The sequence below is a fragment of the Sphaeramia orbicularis genome, chromosome 4, assembly GCF_902148855.1.
Source record: "Sphaeramia orbicularis chromosome 4, fSphaOr1.1, whole genome shotgun sequence".
Taxonomy (NCBI): Eukaryota; Metazoa; Chordata; class Actinopteri; order Kurtiformes; family Apogonidae; genus Sphaeramia; species Sphaeramia orbicularis.
In genome coordinates, this window is record NC_043960.1 from 47,561,167 (window position 1) to 47,580,249 (window position 19,083).

Sequence of the window (19,083 nt, forward strand, 5' to 3'; positions counted from 1 at the left end):
AGACCCAATGCTACTTTTGTGGCAGTTTCCAAATTAACTTTTCTCTCCCTTTAATCTTTATCACCATTTATTATATTCATTCACTTTCTGAATCCACTTTCATCCTCACTAGGGTCACTTGTAGCCTATCCCTGCTACTTACGGGCAAAGGTGGGGTACACCCTGGACATTTCGCCAGTTCATCACAGGGCTGACATACAGTACAGGCCAAAAGTTTGGACACACCTCCTCATTCTTTGCATTTTCTTTATTTTCATGACTATTTACATTGTAGATTCTCACTGAAGGCATCAAAACTATGAATGAACACATGTGGAATTATGTACTTAACAAAAAAGTGTGAAATAACTGAAAACATCTCTTATATTCTAGTTTCTTCAAAGTAGCCACCCTTAGCTCTGATGACTGTTTGCACACTCTTGGCATTCTCTTGATGAGCTTCAAGAGGTAGTCACCTGAAATGGTTTCCTAACAGTCTTGAAGAAGTTCCCAGAGATGCTTAGCACTTGTTGGCCCTTTTGCCTTCACTCTGCGGTCCAGCTCACCCCAAACCATCTCGATTGGGTTCAGGTCCGGTGACTGTGGAGGCCAGGTCATCTGGCGCAGCACTCCATCACTCTCCTTCTTGGTCAAATATCCCTCACACAGCCTGGAGGTGTGTTTGGGGTCATTGTCCTGTTGAAACATAAATGATGGTCCAACTAAACGCAAACCGGATGGAATGGCATGTCACTTCAGGATGCTGTGGTAGCCATGCTGATTCAGGTTGCCTTCAATCTTGAATAAATCCCCAACAGCGTCACCAGCAAAGCACCCCCACACCATCACACCTCCCCCTCCATGCTTCACGGTGGGAACCAGGCATGTAGCATCCATCCATTCACCTTTTCTGCGTCGCACAAAGACACGGCGGTTGGATCCAAAGATCTGAAATTTGGACTCATCAGACCAAAGCACAGATTTCCACTGGTCTAATGTCCATTCCTTGGGTTTCTTGGCCCAAATAAATCTCTTCTGTTTGTTGCCTCTCCTGAGCAGTGGTTTCCTAGCAGCTATTTGACCATGAAAACCTGATTCACGCAGTCTCCTCTTAACAGTTGTTGTAGAGATGTGTCTGCTGCTAGAGCTCTGTGTGGTATTCATCTGGTCTCTAATCTGAGCTGCTGTTAATTTGCGATTTCTGAGGCTGGTGACTCAGATGAACTTATCTTCAGCATCAGAGGTGACTCTTGGTCTTCCTTTCCTGGGGCGGTCCTCATGTGAGCCAGTTTCGTTGGAGCGCTTGATGGTTTTTGCGACTGCACTTGGGGACACATTCAAAGTTTTTGAAATTTTCTAGACTGACTGACCTTCATTTCTTAAAGTAATGATGGCCACTCATTTGTCTTTACTTAGCTGATTGGTTCTCGCCATAATATGCATTCTAACAGTTGTCCAATAGGGCTGTCAGCTGTGCATCAACCTGACTTCTGCACAACACAACTGATGGTCCCAACCCCATCAATAAGGCAAGAAATTCCACTAAGTAACCCTGACAAGGCACAGCTATGAAGCGAAAACCATTTCAGGTGACTACCTCTTGATGCTCATCAAGAGAATGCCAAGGGTGTGCAAGGCAGTCATCAGAGCTAAGGGTGGCTACTTTGAAGAAACTAGAATATAAGAGATGTTTTCAGTTATTTCACACTTTTTTGTTAAGTACATAATTCCACATGTGTTCATTCATAGTTTTGATGCCTTCAGTGAGAATCTACAATGTAAATAGTCATGAAAATAAAGAAAATGCGAAGAATGAGAAGGTGTGTCCAAACTTTTGGCCTGTACTGTATAGAGACAATCAATCACTCTCACATTCACACCTATGGACAATTTAGATTAACCAATTAACCTATCAGTGCATGTCTTTGGATGGTGGGAGGAAGCCGGAGTACCCGGAGAGAACCCATGCAGACGCGGGGGAACATGCAAACTCCACACAGAAAGGTCCCACCCCCATTGACTGGTGTTGGAATTGAACCCAGGACCTTCTTGCTGTGAGGAACGAGTGCTATCCACTGCACCACCGTGTCACCATTTATTATATTATCCTCTGTATTTTGTGTTTTTTCAGTGAAAATCAGGTACTGATTTAAAAAAAAAAAAAAAAGCTAAAAGTTGAGGGTTATATCAGAAACAGATGGAACTGAAGAAAGTTACTTTTTCAGCAAAACTATCAATAACTGAACATAAAACAAGTGTCTCCATCCACTGTCATTTGTCAAACTCCAAGGGTTTTACTAGTGAATCAATGTTACTGAGGATGACGGTGTTTTCACATTCACTATGGAGCCTCTGAACATCCAAAATGGGTCATATCTGATGACCAAGAAAAGAAGAAAAACTGCATTTTACGCCAATTATTTACATGTATTAATAGGATTAGTAGATCAGCAGGTAGTTTTGATTGTCAGTGGATGTTTGGGTCTTTGAGGGTTAAATGAGAAGTTGGTACTTCTTGAAATTGTTTCGGGACCAGTATTGAACACAGGCATCTTTACTGGTCTTGGTATTTGAACAAAGCCCAGCCCTAGACGTGACCATTTCAACATGTGCATCCATCATTAGCTGAACTTACTGGGCTGCTTGAGGCGGAGCTCCATGGCGAGGTCACATGCCTTTTCCCTCCGCCCCTCCGCCATCAGCAGCCTCTCCCGGCTCTGCTCGGCTCTGTGCTCCAGCAGCTGCCGCTCCGCCTGCCGATACACCCGCAGCAGCCGTGAACACAGCGTCTGGTGCAGCCGCAAAAAGAAATACCAGTTGTTGTTGACGAAGAAGAGGTTGTAAACACCATCCAGTTCCTTCTGGTGCTCAGCTTCAGGGTCGCGCAGGTCCACCTTCTCCCCAGCAGTGCCTGAACTCATCTCCATCGCTGTGGGTCCAGTAGAGGCTGCGGGCTGGCTGGTACTGCTGGAGGTGGTGGAGGTCTCAGTGTCTGCAGGTTGGGATGGGCTGCAGCGCCTCCGCCTGGACTCACCATTCAGCTGCTGCTGGACCTGGGTCTGGTTCTGGGGTTGGGACTGGGCAGGCGGGGGTTGAGACAGACCTGTGGCCACCACTGCTCCTGATGCATTAGTAGAATTCCCATTTCCTCCTCCTGTGGCGGCTGCTGCCCCGCCTCCTCCTCTCTCTCCTCCATCCTCAGGCTCCACCTCCTCGTCTGTCCATTCTTCAGTGTCGCTGAGTTCACCACGACGCGAGAAGAACAGGTCGGGGACAAAGTGCTGAATGATGCGCTTGATGTGGTCCTTGTCGTCTTTGTGGATGGTGGGCTGGCGTTTGACATGGTAGATGATGAGCGAGGCGGCGTCCTCCAGGATCTGCTTGTCCTCGTATGTGAACACCATATGTGGTTCACTGGACGAGGCTGAACCAGATCCATTACGACCCTGTTGGCCAACACCACCCTCCTCTGTGCTCTGCTCCTGACGCTGAAATGAAGAACACTGATTAATGCAGGAAAATATGGAACATATGCTGTCACAGGATCACAGGATAGATGGTGCTTTCACACAGTTTGACCCAAACCTGGATCATGGTGTGGACCAAACAGCCCCTGGTCACACAAGAGGTAGTTTTGGTCAAGATAACACTAACTATGGTTTGGCATCATAGGTCATTTGGTCAGAAAATTCTAAAACTTCCAAATACAACAATAAGAAATAGGCAAAGATGAGCTGAACCAACACCATCCCAATGCCAGACACATATATGTCTATAAACCAGTCAATATCAAGCACAAGGCCATGTAGTACATGTAGAGGATGCGGGGAAAAACAGATGTATATCATGTTAAGTTGTTTAGTCTACTCTCATAATAGTGAAACCAAAACCAAACACAATGTACAAAATGGAAAACCAACATTAACTTGGACTTTCAGATGTGAAAACACTAAGCAGCTTTTGGGTGACCTCACAACTTTTACAATAAAAAGGTCATCTCCTTTGTGACAGGAACATGCCAAATAGGTTGAAATGGAACGGGACTTGGGGCAAAAACATTCAACTACAATGGATAATTCCTCCCAATATTCTCCAAGTTCAAGTTAACTGTGAGTATTTTTGACACTAAATGTCATGGCAATACGTCCATATCCCAGTTGGATTAGCCCTGCATTTACGGATTAATACAATATGATACTTCAAATAATTTTCTTATTTACTGAAGTTGGCAGATATGAAGAGATGTTTTCTATGTACCTCATCGTAGACGCTCTCAATCTCATTGAGGAGGCTCTTGGAGCGCAGAGCCTTCATGTCGTTCTGTTTAAAGTTCACTCCTTGGTGGTCGAGTGACTTTAGGTAGGCCTTTTCATACTGTTCCCTCCAGATCTTATTGAAGCCCTGTTGGGCCTCCCTCCACTCTTCCTCCTTGGCTTTCAACCTGTAAAAGATAAAGACACACTTAATGTACTGTACTAGGAATGCAATATATTTTCCTAATGATATGGTAGTTTGAGCAAATAGGAAAGTATTTGCAAAAGCAACTCTACAGATTTTGGAATAGATTTCTTACATTATCTTTGCACATGTATGAGACATTTCCAATTCATTCAATATACAACCAGTTTTTTAAAACGGCTACAACAGTTGCTTTTAAGGTTCACTCAGACCCTGTAAACACAGATACCTAGGATGTCTGTATCAGGACCTCAGACAAATTAATTTGAAATCAATACAGAAAGCGTCAAACCTAAAATGAAATTTCCTGACCTAATGGAAACAGCAGTATCCCCAGTTGACTTCCTCATCAAGTTTTGTCTTTCAGCTTTTTGGAAGTTGTCTGTTCTCACTGTTTTGTACACAGATCATACTAATGTTCCAGAAGAATGAGAGATTGTCATTTTTATGGGAAACCCTGACCGTTAGCAAATAATCAATAAGACAAAACTCAAAACACACATTCAACAGATTTTCTGATTATTTCTGTGTTTTTAAAGCATATGATTTTAACCTACTTTGTATTCTATTGATTACCATCCCCATCATGATACCATGATGTTACTCATCAGATCATTTACATTTTATTACAACTTTATGGAAACATGGTTGTACTGTGAACATCAATCTATCTAAACAGGGTGATGGTAACACATGTTGCCCAATGAACTTCCTCTGGAGGTCTGTAGGCCTTCACATACTTGACGTGGAAAAGCATTTTTTATGTCATTAAGAATTTCAACCGGTTAAATAAAGGAAATGTACATGTTAGAGAGAATCTACACAGTAATTTGCCATGTTAAATATGACCAAAAAAAATTTAAATCCATTAAAATTACTGGAATAATTTCAGTTCTTTCATCAAATGTTTCAGTGGTGTGTTTCCAACCAGAAGCTTCAAGTAGAAACTAGGAAAAAAAAAATACAAGTTTTTACATTTGGGAGAGGTGCAAATATTCTATCAATAAAAGGTAAATGTCAAAGTAAATAAAGGTTAACTTGCTTGATTGTCCCTGTAGGGAAATTCAGTCTCTGCATTTTACTCATTCTGATACACACACAGAACCTAGCATTAGCAGTAGCACATTAGGGTCAGTGAGCTGCCCTCAAAGGTACTCAGGGACCAACTCCAGACTGTCATCAGCACCATGATCAGGGGCACCAACAGGAGAATTAACCTATGAGTACATGCTTTTAATGGCGGGGGGAAATTGGAGGAGCCGAAGGAAACCTGCCTGATGTAGAGAGAACAGACTCCAGCCCAACTGAGAATCCAGAACTTTCCAGCTGTGAGGTGGGAGTGCTAACCACTACAATATCATGCAGAATATGTGCAGAACTTAATTTAGCAAATAATTATATGTGGCTTAATAAGGAGAGTGCAGTGTTCACTGAATTCACACTAGAAACAATATAATTAGAAACAGCACTGCCAATGACCTTCAGGTATTTCATTAAAAAAAAAAAATACATTTTGCAGCAAAAGGAAATCTGCCTGCTGGTAGAGAAATGTAGACAAAGGTAGACAAAACTAAAGCCATTACCTCTTGAGGACCACAGGCACAGCGGTGGCAGGACTCCTCTTCAGCCCCTCAATGATCTCAGGGGCCTTGTCGCCATAGATACGATACACAGCGCGGCGCTGGATGACCTCAGAGGTCCCGCCCAGACAGTCATCTAATCTGAATCTGTCCTGGTCCTCAGGTGAGAGCCGCGAAAGCTTCTTCTGGACACTCTCTAGCACCCTGATGGTGGCTAGGTTTGTCTCCAAAACCACATCCAACTAGTCACAGCAATGACAAAGTATTCAGAAGAGCAGATCTACACCGAGGACAGTATGGAGTACAACTGAACTCCTACTTCATAAAGGGCAAAAACAAACACTGAAAAGTTAATATTTACAAAAATGTCTCCTTCTCACAGGAAGCATAAACACAAGACTGCATGGAGGTGTTACCTCAAAGCGTTCATCCTCACAGCGGTGCAGCTGTTCCTCGTACGGAGTCTTCTTTGAGCTGACAAAAGTAGAGTCCTCCGACCATGACGGAAATGACACCCAGGTATCATTCAGCACCTCCACACACAAACACATCAACAGGACCATCAACAAGAAATGAGTTTCTCCAAAAATGACGAGTTAATAAATGTACTTCAGCATATTCCCAGTTCTAATGCTCAGTCATGTACCTCCTTGCACAGAGCTGTGCGTCCACTGCATTTGGGCTGCTGGTAGGTCTTAGGCAGTGCTCTGTAGCTGGACCCCAGGCGTTTGCAGGAGGCATAATCCACCTCCCTGCCCCCTCCCCCCTCCATGTAGCGATCTGACAGCCCTGACACAGCATGAGAGAGCTCTTTGTCCCCCAGAAATGACTTGAACTGTGTGTACAGTTCAGGAAACTTCCTGCAAGGAGATAGAATCATGAATGACAGTCAGAAGAAACACCATGTGACTTTTAGCACAGTTATATTCATCACCTCAAAGCTGCTCAAGTCACATTTAAAGGTTATGTCAGTGAAATGTGAATATACATGCACCAATGGTTAAATTATAGAACACCTCCAATTTCTCTGATGGAAAGACTTACAGTTTTCTGTTCATTTGTTAATTTTTTCATTGTGACATAATACTTCCTGCAGTGTAGTTACACAAGGCTGACTTTGGTTAAAATGTTTTGCAAATTTTAATAGAGATGTCAGAAAATCAAAAAGAAGATAATAAAAATTTAGGTGAGATTCTACCCACTACTGTTATGTGAACATTAAGAACTGGTGCTTCAGCATCATGATGGATTAAACCAGCGGTGGCAAACTCATTTAAATTCAAGGGCCACATACATCCAAATATGATCTAAAACCCGTAAAATACCAGCATAATAGTTATACCTATACATAATGACTCAAAATTTTTCTCTTTGTTTTAGTGCAAAAAAGTTACATTTAATAATGAAATTGTTTACATTTACAAACTAACTACATAACAAAATGCTAAAAACCTGAAAGAACTGAAATTTCTCAGGAAAAATAAGTGCAATTTTAACAATATTATGTAAACAAAACATTTAGTAACAGGCATAATATTGTTAAAATGCTGGAGTTTAGAACTAAAATGATTGATACCCTTGACTGTAAATATCTTCCGTGTAATTTTTGCATTTCACAAATTCATCCTGTGGGTGAGACTGGGACCTTTGGCAGGCCAGTTCTGGCTTTGGGCCAAATGTTTGACATCTCTGGTTTAAATATTTGCCATTATAATGATTCACATTATAACATACTGCTACAATGTCAGCTGCTGACAGACATAAGAGGAACACAGTGTTTGTTAAACACCTGAAACTGGCCTCAGCTTCTGCCTCCTGAGCTGCTGATCTGGATCATACAATGTTGTTTCAAACTTTTCCACAGTTAATCAATGCCTTTGTCTAACACTTGTTTTCGATCTAATATGACCTTTCTGTCTGTTACTTGTATTAATTCAGTGAACACTGCAGCTTCTGTATTGATCCACCCATTCATACATATTCTCTGTTCTCCTTGCACATATTGGTGTTTACCTTTTATGGTATACACAGACTGTGGTGCACTCAACCAACGTAAAAAAAAAACTTTTTTCTTCAAATTTCTTTTTTCAGAAATTAAAAATAAAAGTGGCTTGATAAAAACATTACTTATGAACCCTCTGTATGTATCAAAGCACTGTTAGAACAGACAGTAGTATTCACCAAACATCAGCTGTGGAAACTGTCAACTTTTGAGGCTGAATTTCCATCCACTGCTGCAGCAAGTTCCATGTGAAAACAATACTTGACACCTAATAAGACCATTTAAGTGTGGAAGTGACATTATCATTTTTTATAAATCTAAATTTTTAAGTCATAGCCTCAGACCACTGGAGGCATTTTTTGCACAGCATTACACTGTCTGAAGTAGAATATTGGTATCCTGATGCTGAAAACAAGAAAATAAACAAGGAAACTGACCAATAAAACTGAAAATGCAATGTCAAGCTTTGGAGAAGAAATCTATGACAGTCTGAGAAATATTTTACAGTTTAATACCATCAACAATATCAACAATTAACAAGTGTCATAATATCTCTTTTACAACTGCAGGACCTGTATTTATTCATTTATTATCTTATCATTCATTATCTTTTCATCCACTCACCCCAGGAATGGAGTAACCAGCTGTAGCAGCTCACTTCCTGAAACGACCTCCTGGTTAAACAAGGCAATGCAGCGCAGGAAGTTCTCATACACCTCCTGGCTTTTAAACAGGCGACGGACCTGAATGAGGTGTGTGAGGACAAAGAAATGAGAACAACTACAGGTATCAAGAGGAATAAAGAATACAGAGACAGTAATTAGGAAAAAGTAGGAGGAGCAGAGATCAGATCAGAGGGAAGAAAGAAATCCAACCCCACTGCCATGGAAAACATCAACTCACCTTATCAAAAAAGGAGAATTCACGTAGGACTCCATGTTTACCAACTGAAGCAAAGGACTGATCTTTGGTACAGGAATACTTCATCTTTTTCTAAATTTGCAAAACAAGAAGAAAAATCAATACCTAACAATGTGTACATTTACATGTGAGTACAGCATTTTAGCTGCACATACTAAGCTTTTTCAGCTCAAGGATGTGTGTACATTATTGGGTCAGTCATTATTAACAGGGCATTGACTGTGACCGCAGTACCTTGAGTAGTGGGGACATGTGTTGCAGTAGTATGGGCCTGGGCCTCTTTTTATTCTGTTTGGTTATCGTGTCCTCTTCCTCTGGTCTCTTCAGCTGTTCTTTTGTTCCTGCCAGTGAGCTCCCTGTGAACTAGAAATACGAGGGAAAGTTGCAGAATGAATATGATAACAGGACCATCATTAAGTATGCTGATGATTCAGCCATTGTCAGCCTGCTCAAAGAGGGGGAGACCAGTCACGGCCCTATTATTGATGACTTTGTCCAGTGGTGTGAGGAGTCCTACCTTCACGTGAACACATCTAAAACAAAAGATATGATTATCGATTTTAGGAAAAAACAGGACAGGCACAGAGTCACTTTAATTAAAGGTCAGACTATAGAGCAAGTGCAATCACACAAATACCTTGGGACGATAATTGATGAAAAACTGAGTTTTAATGAAAACTGTAGATCTGTGTGTAAAAAGGGCCATCAGCGCCTCCACTGCCTTAGGAAACTGGCACACTTCCACACTGACCGAACCATTTTAACTTTGTTTTATCGTTCTTTTATTGAGTCTGTTTTATCTTTTTGTCTGGTGGCGTGGTTCGGTCAGACCTCAGTTGCAGAGAGAAACTCACTAAATCAAATAGTGAGATGGTCCAGTCGCCTGATTGGCGAGTCCCAGTCTTGTCCCGCCTCCCTGTACACTAAACAGGTGCAGAGGATGGCTTCATCAGTTCTTAACAATGACTCCCATCCTTTACGAGGTGAATTTCAACTCCTTTCCTCTGGACTGAGGTTCTTAGTCCCAAGGTGCAGGACACAGCGTTATAAAAATAGCTTTGTTCCTGTCGCTGTCACTGAGCTCAATAAGAAATAGTGACATTGCACTTTACCAACTTATTTAGTTATTTATTCCATTTCTTTGCTCTATTTAATATTATTGTGACTTCAAATTTTTAAATTTTTAAATTTTATGTTCTTATCCTGGTTTTTATCCCAGATTGTTTTTATTTCATCTTTTCTGGTTTTAATTGTGTTTTATTGCATCTTGTTTTTATTTATTTGATCTTATTTATTTTATTCTTTTACTTATCCATGCTGCTATACAGATGAATGGCGGAACACTGAGCACTTTTTGTTCTGTCTTTTTGTCCTGTCTGCAGGCGTGATCAAGTGCCTGTCTTGCATGTTCAATGTATGTGTTGTTGTAATGCCAAGGCAATCACAGAGACTGCAAAACACATCTACCTACGGGTATAAATAAAGTAACCTTGACCTTGACCTTTGAGACTGGATTAAATTTCTGTGAACATATCCATAACATTTCAACATTTTATAACTCAGGCTTAAGATAGTGCTAAAATGTATAAATGTATGTGATCTTCAGCCTCTCTTTAAATACATCAGAAATTAAAGCACTGTAGCAGATGTGCCAGAGCAGCTTCATTGTAAAAGAAAAAATAAAACCAATGGCCCTGTAGCTTACCGGCCAAATTAAAAGCTTTGGGAAATGTATCCAGATGCCATTTATTATCACCCAGTTGTGTGTATTTATTATATTACAGAAATACCCCATGTTTGGTCATATTCCAATCAGATCTGTAAAAAATTCAAATTCCAACTTGATATCATTGATACTTACTGATTAATTGTATCAATCCACTTCCTATCTCTTATAATGGGAAAATTTTTCAAAGTTGCACCAAATCCAGAATCAGATCCGGATCGAAATAATTTCAATACCTTGTGTTGACATCATCATAAAGAAGCTGTATACCAAGTTTGAAGTCAATCAGAACTGTAGTTTCGGAGAGGAAGACGATTGAAATTTTTTTCCCATAAGAGCCCATGTTAAATTTTCCTAAAGTTCCCAGATCCAGAAGAAGATCCTGATCAGCATATGGCCATTAGGCTTTGGTCACCTCCCCATCAGGGCTGTACTGTAGAAATTTCGACTTGATATCATTTATATTTTTACTGAGTTATTGCACTGATCAACTTCGTATCTCTTATAATGGGGAAATTTTTCAAAGTCGCACCAAATCCAGAATCAGATCCGGATCCAAATAATTTCACTAACTTTTGTTGACATTATCATAAAGAAGTTGTATACCAAGTTTGAAGTCAATCGGAATTGTAGTTTCGGAGAAGAAGACGATTGAAATTTTTGTAACGGACAACAGACGACAACAGATGACGACAACAGACGACGATGACGCCGGATGCCACATGACGACAATAGCTTACGGCCTGTTGGCTGGTAAGCTAAAAATGGAAGAAAAAAAAAAGAGCAAAAAGTTCAACTGAAATTTTTCTTTAAAGAGATTTTTTTTTTAATTATTATTCAAAAAGCAAAGCTCTAAAACTGGCTACCATCATTGGCATTGTCCGCCCAAAGTTTTTGGGCTACATGTAAACCCATACATTTTGTTTTAACCACCACATAACTTTTGCTCTGTTTACACCACCATTACTGCAGCATCGTACGCTGTATAAGTGGAGACTTGAGGAAACCCTGTTGACCCTGTTTTAGTTAGAACTCTAATGTGGACAGACAAACACAGATTTTTGGAACCGTGACACAGATGCCTGCATTTGCTGCCTCCAGATTTGTCATTGTCTGTCACGTGATCATTTCAGCAAGGGGAAAAAAAAAAAAAAAAAAAAAAAGAGTGTCAGCCATCACTCCTAGCCATTAATTCAACAGGGATACTTAACTACATGCTTCCATCCCTGTGATCTCTAGTCATGCAATGCAATAGTTGTTTCAGGTATAATGTCAAAAAATTAAACCTGAAACTTTGCTAAAATCTTTGTTTTTGTATTAAAACAGTTTTTAAAACAGCATATTGCCACATCTTACTATTTCATATATTACCATCGCAGTCTTTCAAAGTATATTTTGTTGTATTCTGCTGCTTCATTTTATTTAGCTGTATGATATATAGCTGTACATACCTCATTCTTTTTATATTTTACATTGATGAGGACTTTTTTAGGGATGGGGATCCTCATTAGCATTAACTACAAACACTACTTAATGTAGTAAAGAACTATAAATGTCTGTTTTCTGTTTATTAGACTGAATCTGTTTCAGTCAAATATGCCACAAATGAATAATGGCTGATCAATCATATTTCAATAAATGTTTTTATGGAATGGAGTATAACTTTGGTATTCGATATCCAAAAAGGAAATGACCAGTATGACACTTCTGAAGGGTAATAGTTCATAATTAAATAATTTGTTACTCACCAGTGATCTCTTGGCATCCGGTAAGAACTGTCCAAATTCAGCCAGTAGGTCCTCCTGCCCCTTAAAAAGGCTGGCAACCTTGGAAAACACCTCATCTTCTGTCATCCCACTGCTGCCTCGATTGCCTCGACTCTCCTTCACCTCCAGCTGCTCCTTCTGATGGATGATACAAGGAATATTTGTGTTTAGAGTTGCTAAATTGGGTTCTAAAATTAATTAGAAAAAGCAGAGCAGAATTGCTGCCAACAGCCAGTGAGTGGTCTTGGTGCAAAAGACACCATCAGCTATCCTCAGTAACCACACAAACCTAACTTGCCTTAATGGTTTCCTAATATACAACAAAAAGCACCTGAAGCCATGACATACGAGCTCTGCCTTACCTGATAGGTGTGAAGAATCTCCAGGAAAGCTCTGTAGATCTCTGGGTGATCTAGGAACCGGTTTTTGATCTTGTTCACATAGCTGATGGCACTGTCAAACTCCACGGGGCTTGTCTCAGAGGCAGGTGGGGACACCGAGGAGGTGGCTGCCTGATTCTGGCTCTCTCTGTTCGCCAATGGAAGAGAGAGTCTGCTTGGAGGCTCCGCAGGTCCGGCCAAGGTGGAGGACGATAGGGACTCTGAAGACGCTGCCTTGACTTCTGTGGACGGGGCAGGTCCGGCTTCAGTGTGAGCGGCAGAGGCACTACCTGAGGGGGTGGTCACTACAGAGGGGGTGAAACTCTTCCCCTGTTGGCTCGAAGAGACCTGGACAGATGATAAGACAGACGAAAAGCTTCAGCCTCAGGACTACAGGTGAATTATTTAAGGAAAACTGTACACAGTGTCTAACAATATTAACTCACTGTCATTTATATAGATATGTTAAAACACCTCAACAGGAGCTTAAATTCCAAAATAACTGAACAAATCACATTATCTAATCTCATATTTTGACACTTAATTTATTAATATCACTTAAACTGAGCTCAGTTTGATTTCGTTGAGTATTTTTTCATGCAGGAAAAATGAGGAGTGATTGGATTTATATGCAACAGCTGCCTCCAAACAGGGAGTCCAGCCAGAAGCATCACTGTTGTTCACTGCTCAACTTTTTTTGTTATTTTATATTTTGCCATTTCATATTTGTTGGCAATTTGTGCACTTATTCAATAACTCATAGAAGAGGAGACAGCAAACAAGGGCAGAGACAGAGAGTTGTATGGCATGCAAAGAACCCAGACCATGAATCAAATACTAACACTGCAGACTAAAGGATACCCAGAAAGACTTTAAACATCTAAATATTAACTGATACACACCATATTAACAAAAAACAGGAAATGACACATGTTACACATAGGTAAGGCTGGACAACTACCTAATGTATGTAATACTATCAAGCATCAAAAAATATCTTATCATTTGACACAAAATATCAATACCTATGAAACAGATCAACAGTATCAGAGCACACAGCACATACATAAAATATGTAGCATTTATACATTTTTTAAATTAATATTAGTGTTGACAGACAAATTCAAGCCGTTGTAAATATTTTTTAAAGCAGAAAAATAGAGTGATGAAACAGAAAGTTAGAGTTGAAAAACAGTGGAGTTGAACATCATTGCAATAAACTGGTTTATATATTTTGTTATGAAATGGCTTTGAACGTATAAACATCCATGTACTGTAATTTCTCTTCATTAAAATGGAAAAAAAAAAAAAAAAATCAGTATAAAAATTTTTTCAGAATCCAGTATCAAAGTGCCACCAACTATTTCCGCATTCACAGATACAGATACTTCTAAATCTGAATAAACTGAGGAAACTACACAAGGTGCAATAGCATTTTTCAGCATTATGATATACCTTGATCTCTATGCATGTCAAATGTTCACATGCATTGTGAATGGATGAGCATCTAAATAAGATCAGTGCTCTGGGGGGGTTACAATGTTTTACAAGCATTTTGTTACTAAAATGCTTCTAAAGACTTGCAAAGTGAAATAAATAGGCTTACAGATAACTTGAAATTTCCTTAAATAGCCCATCGTATTTCTGCACAACATTAACTAATCACAAAATATATCTAGAACAATGAAGGGATCAGAAATGCAATCAAAATGAAGGGATTATAGCACATAAATAGCCATAAATTTTTACAAAATGTGATTGAGAAGTAAAAAACTCCAGCGGCATAATTATAAGGAAAACTCAAATAATTTTTGTTCATTGCAAGTTCAAATTGCAAGTATAATGTCAATGAATAAACAGTCAGAGGTTAGTTAAGGAAAACATACATCCACTGTTAGATATGTCACAGCTTGATACAGGTGACAAAAACTTTAAGTGACTGACTGGGATCCTGAACTGGAAAAAAATGTATGTGTGTAACACTCACACACTAGGCTTTTAGCGCCCCCAAATCATAATCCTGACAAAACAAATCTGTGTGGCACAAGAAAATCTCCCTCATAAAAAGTCACTGGCATTTAGTTTCTAAATTGTACTGTAATAATAGAAAAAAACAACAACAAAGAAATGTGGAATTTTCTCATTTAGTTACTTAACCTAAATTAAGAATCGTAAACTCAAGGATACAGAGATGGGTTTGAGTCAGAACATAAAAATCACTACCAGCTTATGATTCCATTGTTTTTTTTTAAAATCACATTGTAAGAAATGAATTACATTCTCAGCAAACATTTGTCACCACTTGCAGTGCATTTTAAACTGTGTCTGTGTAAGTCATCATTACATCCCTGAATTCCAACCAAAAGACAGCACTCAACTGAAGTGTAGTACAAAACCCCCCCACACCTTTTCAGTCTTTACAAATGTAAAAGCCCTGCTGTGTTAAACGAATATTACTTTTAACAATATGCATTTGTGATGATGAACTATCCTCACATGTTTAACTCTCATTAAATCCTAATTTGAATTAATAAAAACTAGAAGCACTCGGAGAGCGCAGACCTCCGCCAAGGCTGATCAGTGGCCCCCCCGTGGCCCCCTCACCCCCGATCACCACCAAAATTTAATCATTTCTTCCTTATCCCATTTCCAACAAACCCTGAAAATTTCATCCAAATCTGTCCATAACTTTTTGAGTTATGTTGCACACTAACGGACAGACAAACAAACAGACAAACAAATAAACCCTGGCAAAAACATAACCTCCTTGGCGGAGGTAACAAGTCCAGATCTTGCAGGTGTGCACATTACCTGTGCAGAGAATGGAGATTGGAGGAAAGCCATCCCATTTTTAGGCACCTCTATCCGATACCCTGGTGGTAGGAAGGCATTGAAGCCCAAGACTAGGTCTGGGTGTCCGTGGAAGAGCTGCGACACACGGTTTATCACCCCTGGTGTGTCAATGCTATGAACAGGCAGAAAACACATTACATTGTTGTGGTTTACATCAAACAGCAGTTCTTTGGCCATGTGTTCTATCAGCTTCTTCAATACATTCAGCCATGCACTCAAATTTAGAGAAAGTGGCTTAAATTGTGTGCTCAGCAATGAAGCCCATAAATCTATCATTGTAGGCAAATGTATGATTGATCCATGGGAAGGTAGAGTGTATCTTTTAAAATTACTGAATTTACAATTTAAATCTTAAAAATCCAGAACTACTTTTGTGTTGACTTCCAAATTATTTTTTTCCTCTAAATCCATCCTGTCTTAGGTGATTTATCACCACTGATTGTAATATTATCAGTTCTATGCAGCTAAACTCAGGAACAGTCTTCCTGATGATGTGAGACAGGCCTCTACTCTGACAATGTTTAAGTCCAGGCTGAAAATGGCTCTGTTCAACTGTGCATATAACAACAGAAAGGGTTCTATCTGCACTCTTCTCTTTTACTTTGTTTTAATTGATTGTTATTTATGTTTTATCGATTATGTTTTAATTGTAATTGTGTGGTTTTAACCTGTCTCTTTCCATTTCTGTAAAGCACTGTGAATTGCTCTGTGTATGAATTGTGCTATACAAATAAATCTGCCTTACCTATTATCCTCTGCATTTTTCAGTGTAAATCGGGCATTTTCCTATATTTAATTAATTGATCATGTAGATGTTCATAAAAGGTCAGCGTAACTTCAAAGGTTAATATATCAAAACAGAAGGACACTTTTTTTTTTTTTTTACACAAAAATATATCATTAACTAAACATAAAAATAACTGTCTCCATTCACTATCACTTATTAAACTCTATGGGTTTTACTGGTGAATCAATGTTGTCAAAAATGACAGTGTTTCCACATTCACTACAGAGCCTCTGAATGTCCAAATGGGTCATATCTGATGACCATGAAAAGATGACAAACTGCATTTTATATCAACTATTTCAGTGTATTGATAGGATTAGTGGTTCAACAGTTAGATCAGTGGATGCTTTTGGTCAATGATGGATGTTTGGGTCTTTGAGGGTTGAGTGTGTGTCTCGTACACTGTAATTCATACCTCTGTGACTTGAACTCTTTCATGATGTCGAGAAACTTGTTGTATATTCCAGGATCATTTGCAAAGCGAATTTTGACTTGGTCCAGATATGACAAAGCATCTTCAACCTGAACAACGGAGAAAAGAGATTACAGTCATCCTAATAGCACAGACAGCTTCACCTGATTCTCCTCTTTGTGTGTTAAGATTTAATGGATGTTCCTGGTGCAGGTCTGTGCTCAGAGGTCAATGCAGCTCTGACACACTGTGCACTTTGACAGGACACAGCCTGTCTACACACCAGTGCTAAATTGTTTCCCTTTTATAATTAGCGAAACATGGTAATACTCCTCTCACATTACAAGTACCCACACTAACAAAGACTTATGTTTAACTACACCTCAAATTCCTCTAAACTGTTCGTAGACATGTTAGGACGTGATGAATGGGGAATATTTGCTTATATTCATTGCTCAGCTTTAGTGCAATATCAACAAATGCACTAACGGTAGTTAGCTGTACAGTCTGTTCAAGTACATATATAAATACATACAACCAACACCAAGCAGCTTTTGCTCACTAGACCTCAGCTCGCTTTATTTATAACAATAACGCAAGGTTTCAGTACAAAAAATACCACAGAGAGCATTTTCATAAGTCTATGGTAAAGGGGGGTTTTGTGGCTAACGCTAGCCCACAGCCAGTCAACTGACGATAAATAACTCCACTACACTTACAACACCTAATGTTACCCACGGACACGTTTATACAACACGGTTAAATACAGCTAGTCCCTGACCTACGGCACTGTGTCGGCAAAAAAGCACAAAGATATGATTGGAGACACGGCGATAAACAAATATGTAATGAAGCTGCTAATGAACAGAAATAGCTAGCCTGGCTGACGTCCTCCACTTTGTTCACGGAGGCTGAAAAACGAACAAGGAGGAACTTCCCACTACCGAGGTTTGAGTTAACGTTTGCTCTAGTGCCTGGTATTGACACCGTAAATAAGAAACTAGCACTAACTAAGCCACTCGACTGTCGAACACACATTCATTAATGAAATCCTGCGTCCACGTCTAACCTTAAATTTCAATGTTCGGCTGTTGAGCACTGAATTACTTTTAATAGGCCAGAGAGCTAACTAAGGCTAGCCACCGTCCCTTTTCAGTACTAGAGGAGAAAGAGGAATGCCTGAAACCCAATGCAATGATCAGGCGAACAAAATGGTTCTGACTCTGAGGGACTTTTCCCTTGTCGTGTCCGTTGTCTTACCTTCAGCTTCTGGAAGTGCTGCTGCTGCACTTGCTTTTGCGTTATAACGTAAGGCTTGTCTTGAATTTGGTTTATTTGCTTGGCGGTGCTGTGTGCCTGAATCTTCGCCATTATCCCGGCGATAGGAGGCTTGGAAGCCACTACCACAACTTAAGAGGGAAGCTTCGGTGTACCTCCAGTTGTTGGCTAGCCGACAAACCTTCCTCTCGGTCGGGAAGCCAGCCTGCCAGCAAGCAACCCTACTTTGCCTCGCTGGACAGTCTCGGCTCAACGCAAAAGGACGGAAAACCCAGCAGAGACGAGTGTGATGACAGACAAGCGACTACTCACGACGACTTGGATTCAACATCGCCATCGAAATAAACAAGCTGATGGAAGAAGCGTCGGAAAATAAGCCTAGGGACAATGGTTGCCGTTTATCGTATTTAAAATAACTACTGCCTGTCTCTTTAAATTCGGCGGCAGCGGTCTGTCTTGGCGTCCGGAAGCCAGAGTAGGAGTGAAAATGAAAAAAAAGAGGTGAAAAATTGCACTGCGCAGTCGCAAAGATGGGAGGAGCTGAGTTCACAAGAATCAGATTGCTCCACTCCCCCTTCACTGCTACAAAGGAACTGTTACTCCATGGAAAGCAGTAGCTACATATTCCCCACACTGTACCCTCAAGTGCAAGATCACCACTGACAGGCCAGTCACTACTCAGACATCTGCATCTATTACAGTTACAGTGGCATCAAACTGCATCACCCATCTGTCATTTAGAGCTACAGCTATTGATTATTTTTTGTAAAATCGATTAATCTATCGATTATTGTCTGAGTCGATTAAACAATAATTTGAACAGGTGAAAAAAGTAGCAAAAACGTGAAAAAGACATACCTGAAAAGCAACTTGCCCTTTATTCCAGAACCACCTTAACCATAAAATGAAGAAAAGTAAAAGGATATTTAAAAATATATCTA

The 19,083-nt window shown here is 39.9% G+C and overlaps 1 protein-coding gene across 1 annotated transcript in view; it reads right to left on the reverse strand.

Moving 5' to 3' along the window:
• The window catches only part of sin3b (SIN3 transcription regulator family member B), a 32,127-nt gene extending 13,495 nt beyond the window's left edge, over positions 1-18,632 (reverse strand). Inside the window, exons 1-13 of the mRNA XM_030132072.1 lie at positions 18,125-18,632; positions 16,868-16,974; positions 15,624-15,777; positions 12,795-13,160; positions 12,415-12,570; positions 9,175-9,303; positions 8,923-9,012; positions 8,644-8,762; positions 6,664-6,877; positions 6,434-6,550; positions 6,021-6,259; positions 4,237-4,420; positions 2,615-3,467 (exon numbers count right to left, since the gene is read on the reverse strand). Coding sequence (XP_029987932.1) covers positions 2,615-3,467; positions 4,237-4,420; positions 6,021-6,259; positions 6,434-6,550; positions 6,664-6,877; positions 8,644-8,762; positions 8,923-9,012; positions 9,175-9,303; positions 12,415-12,570; positions 12,795-13,160; positions 15,624-15,777; positions 16,868-16,974; positions 18,125-18,235 — 2,839 coding nt within the window. The 5' untranslated portion in view covers positions 18,236-18,632. The remainder of the gene's footprint in view (positions 1-2,614; positions 3,468-4,236; positions 4,421-6,020; positions 6,260-6,433; positions 6,551-6,663; positions 6,878-8,643; positions 8,763-8,922; positions 9,013-9,174; positions 9,304-12,414; positions 12,571-12,794; positions 13,161-15,623; positions 15,778-16,867; positions 16,975-18,124) is intronic.
• Positions 18,633-19,083: the final 451 nt, after the last annotated feature.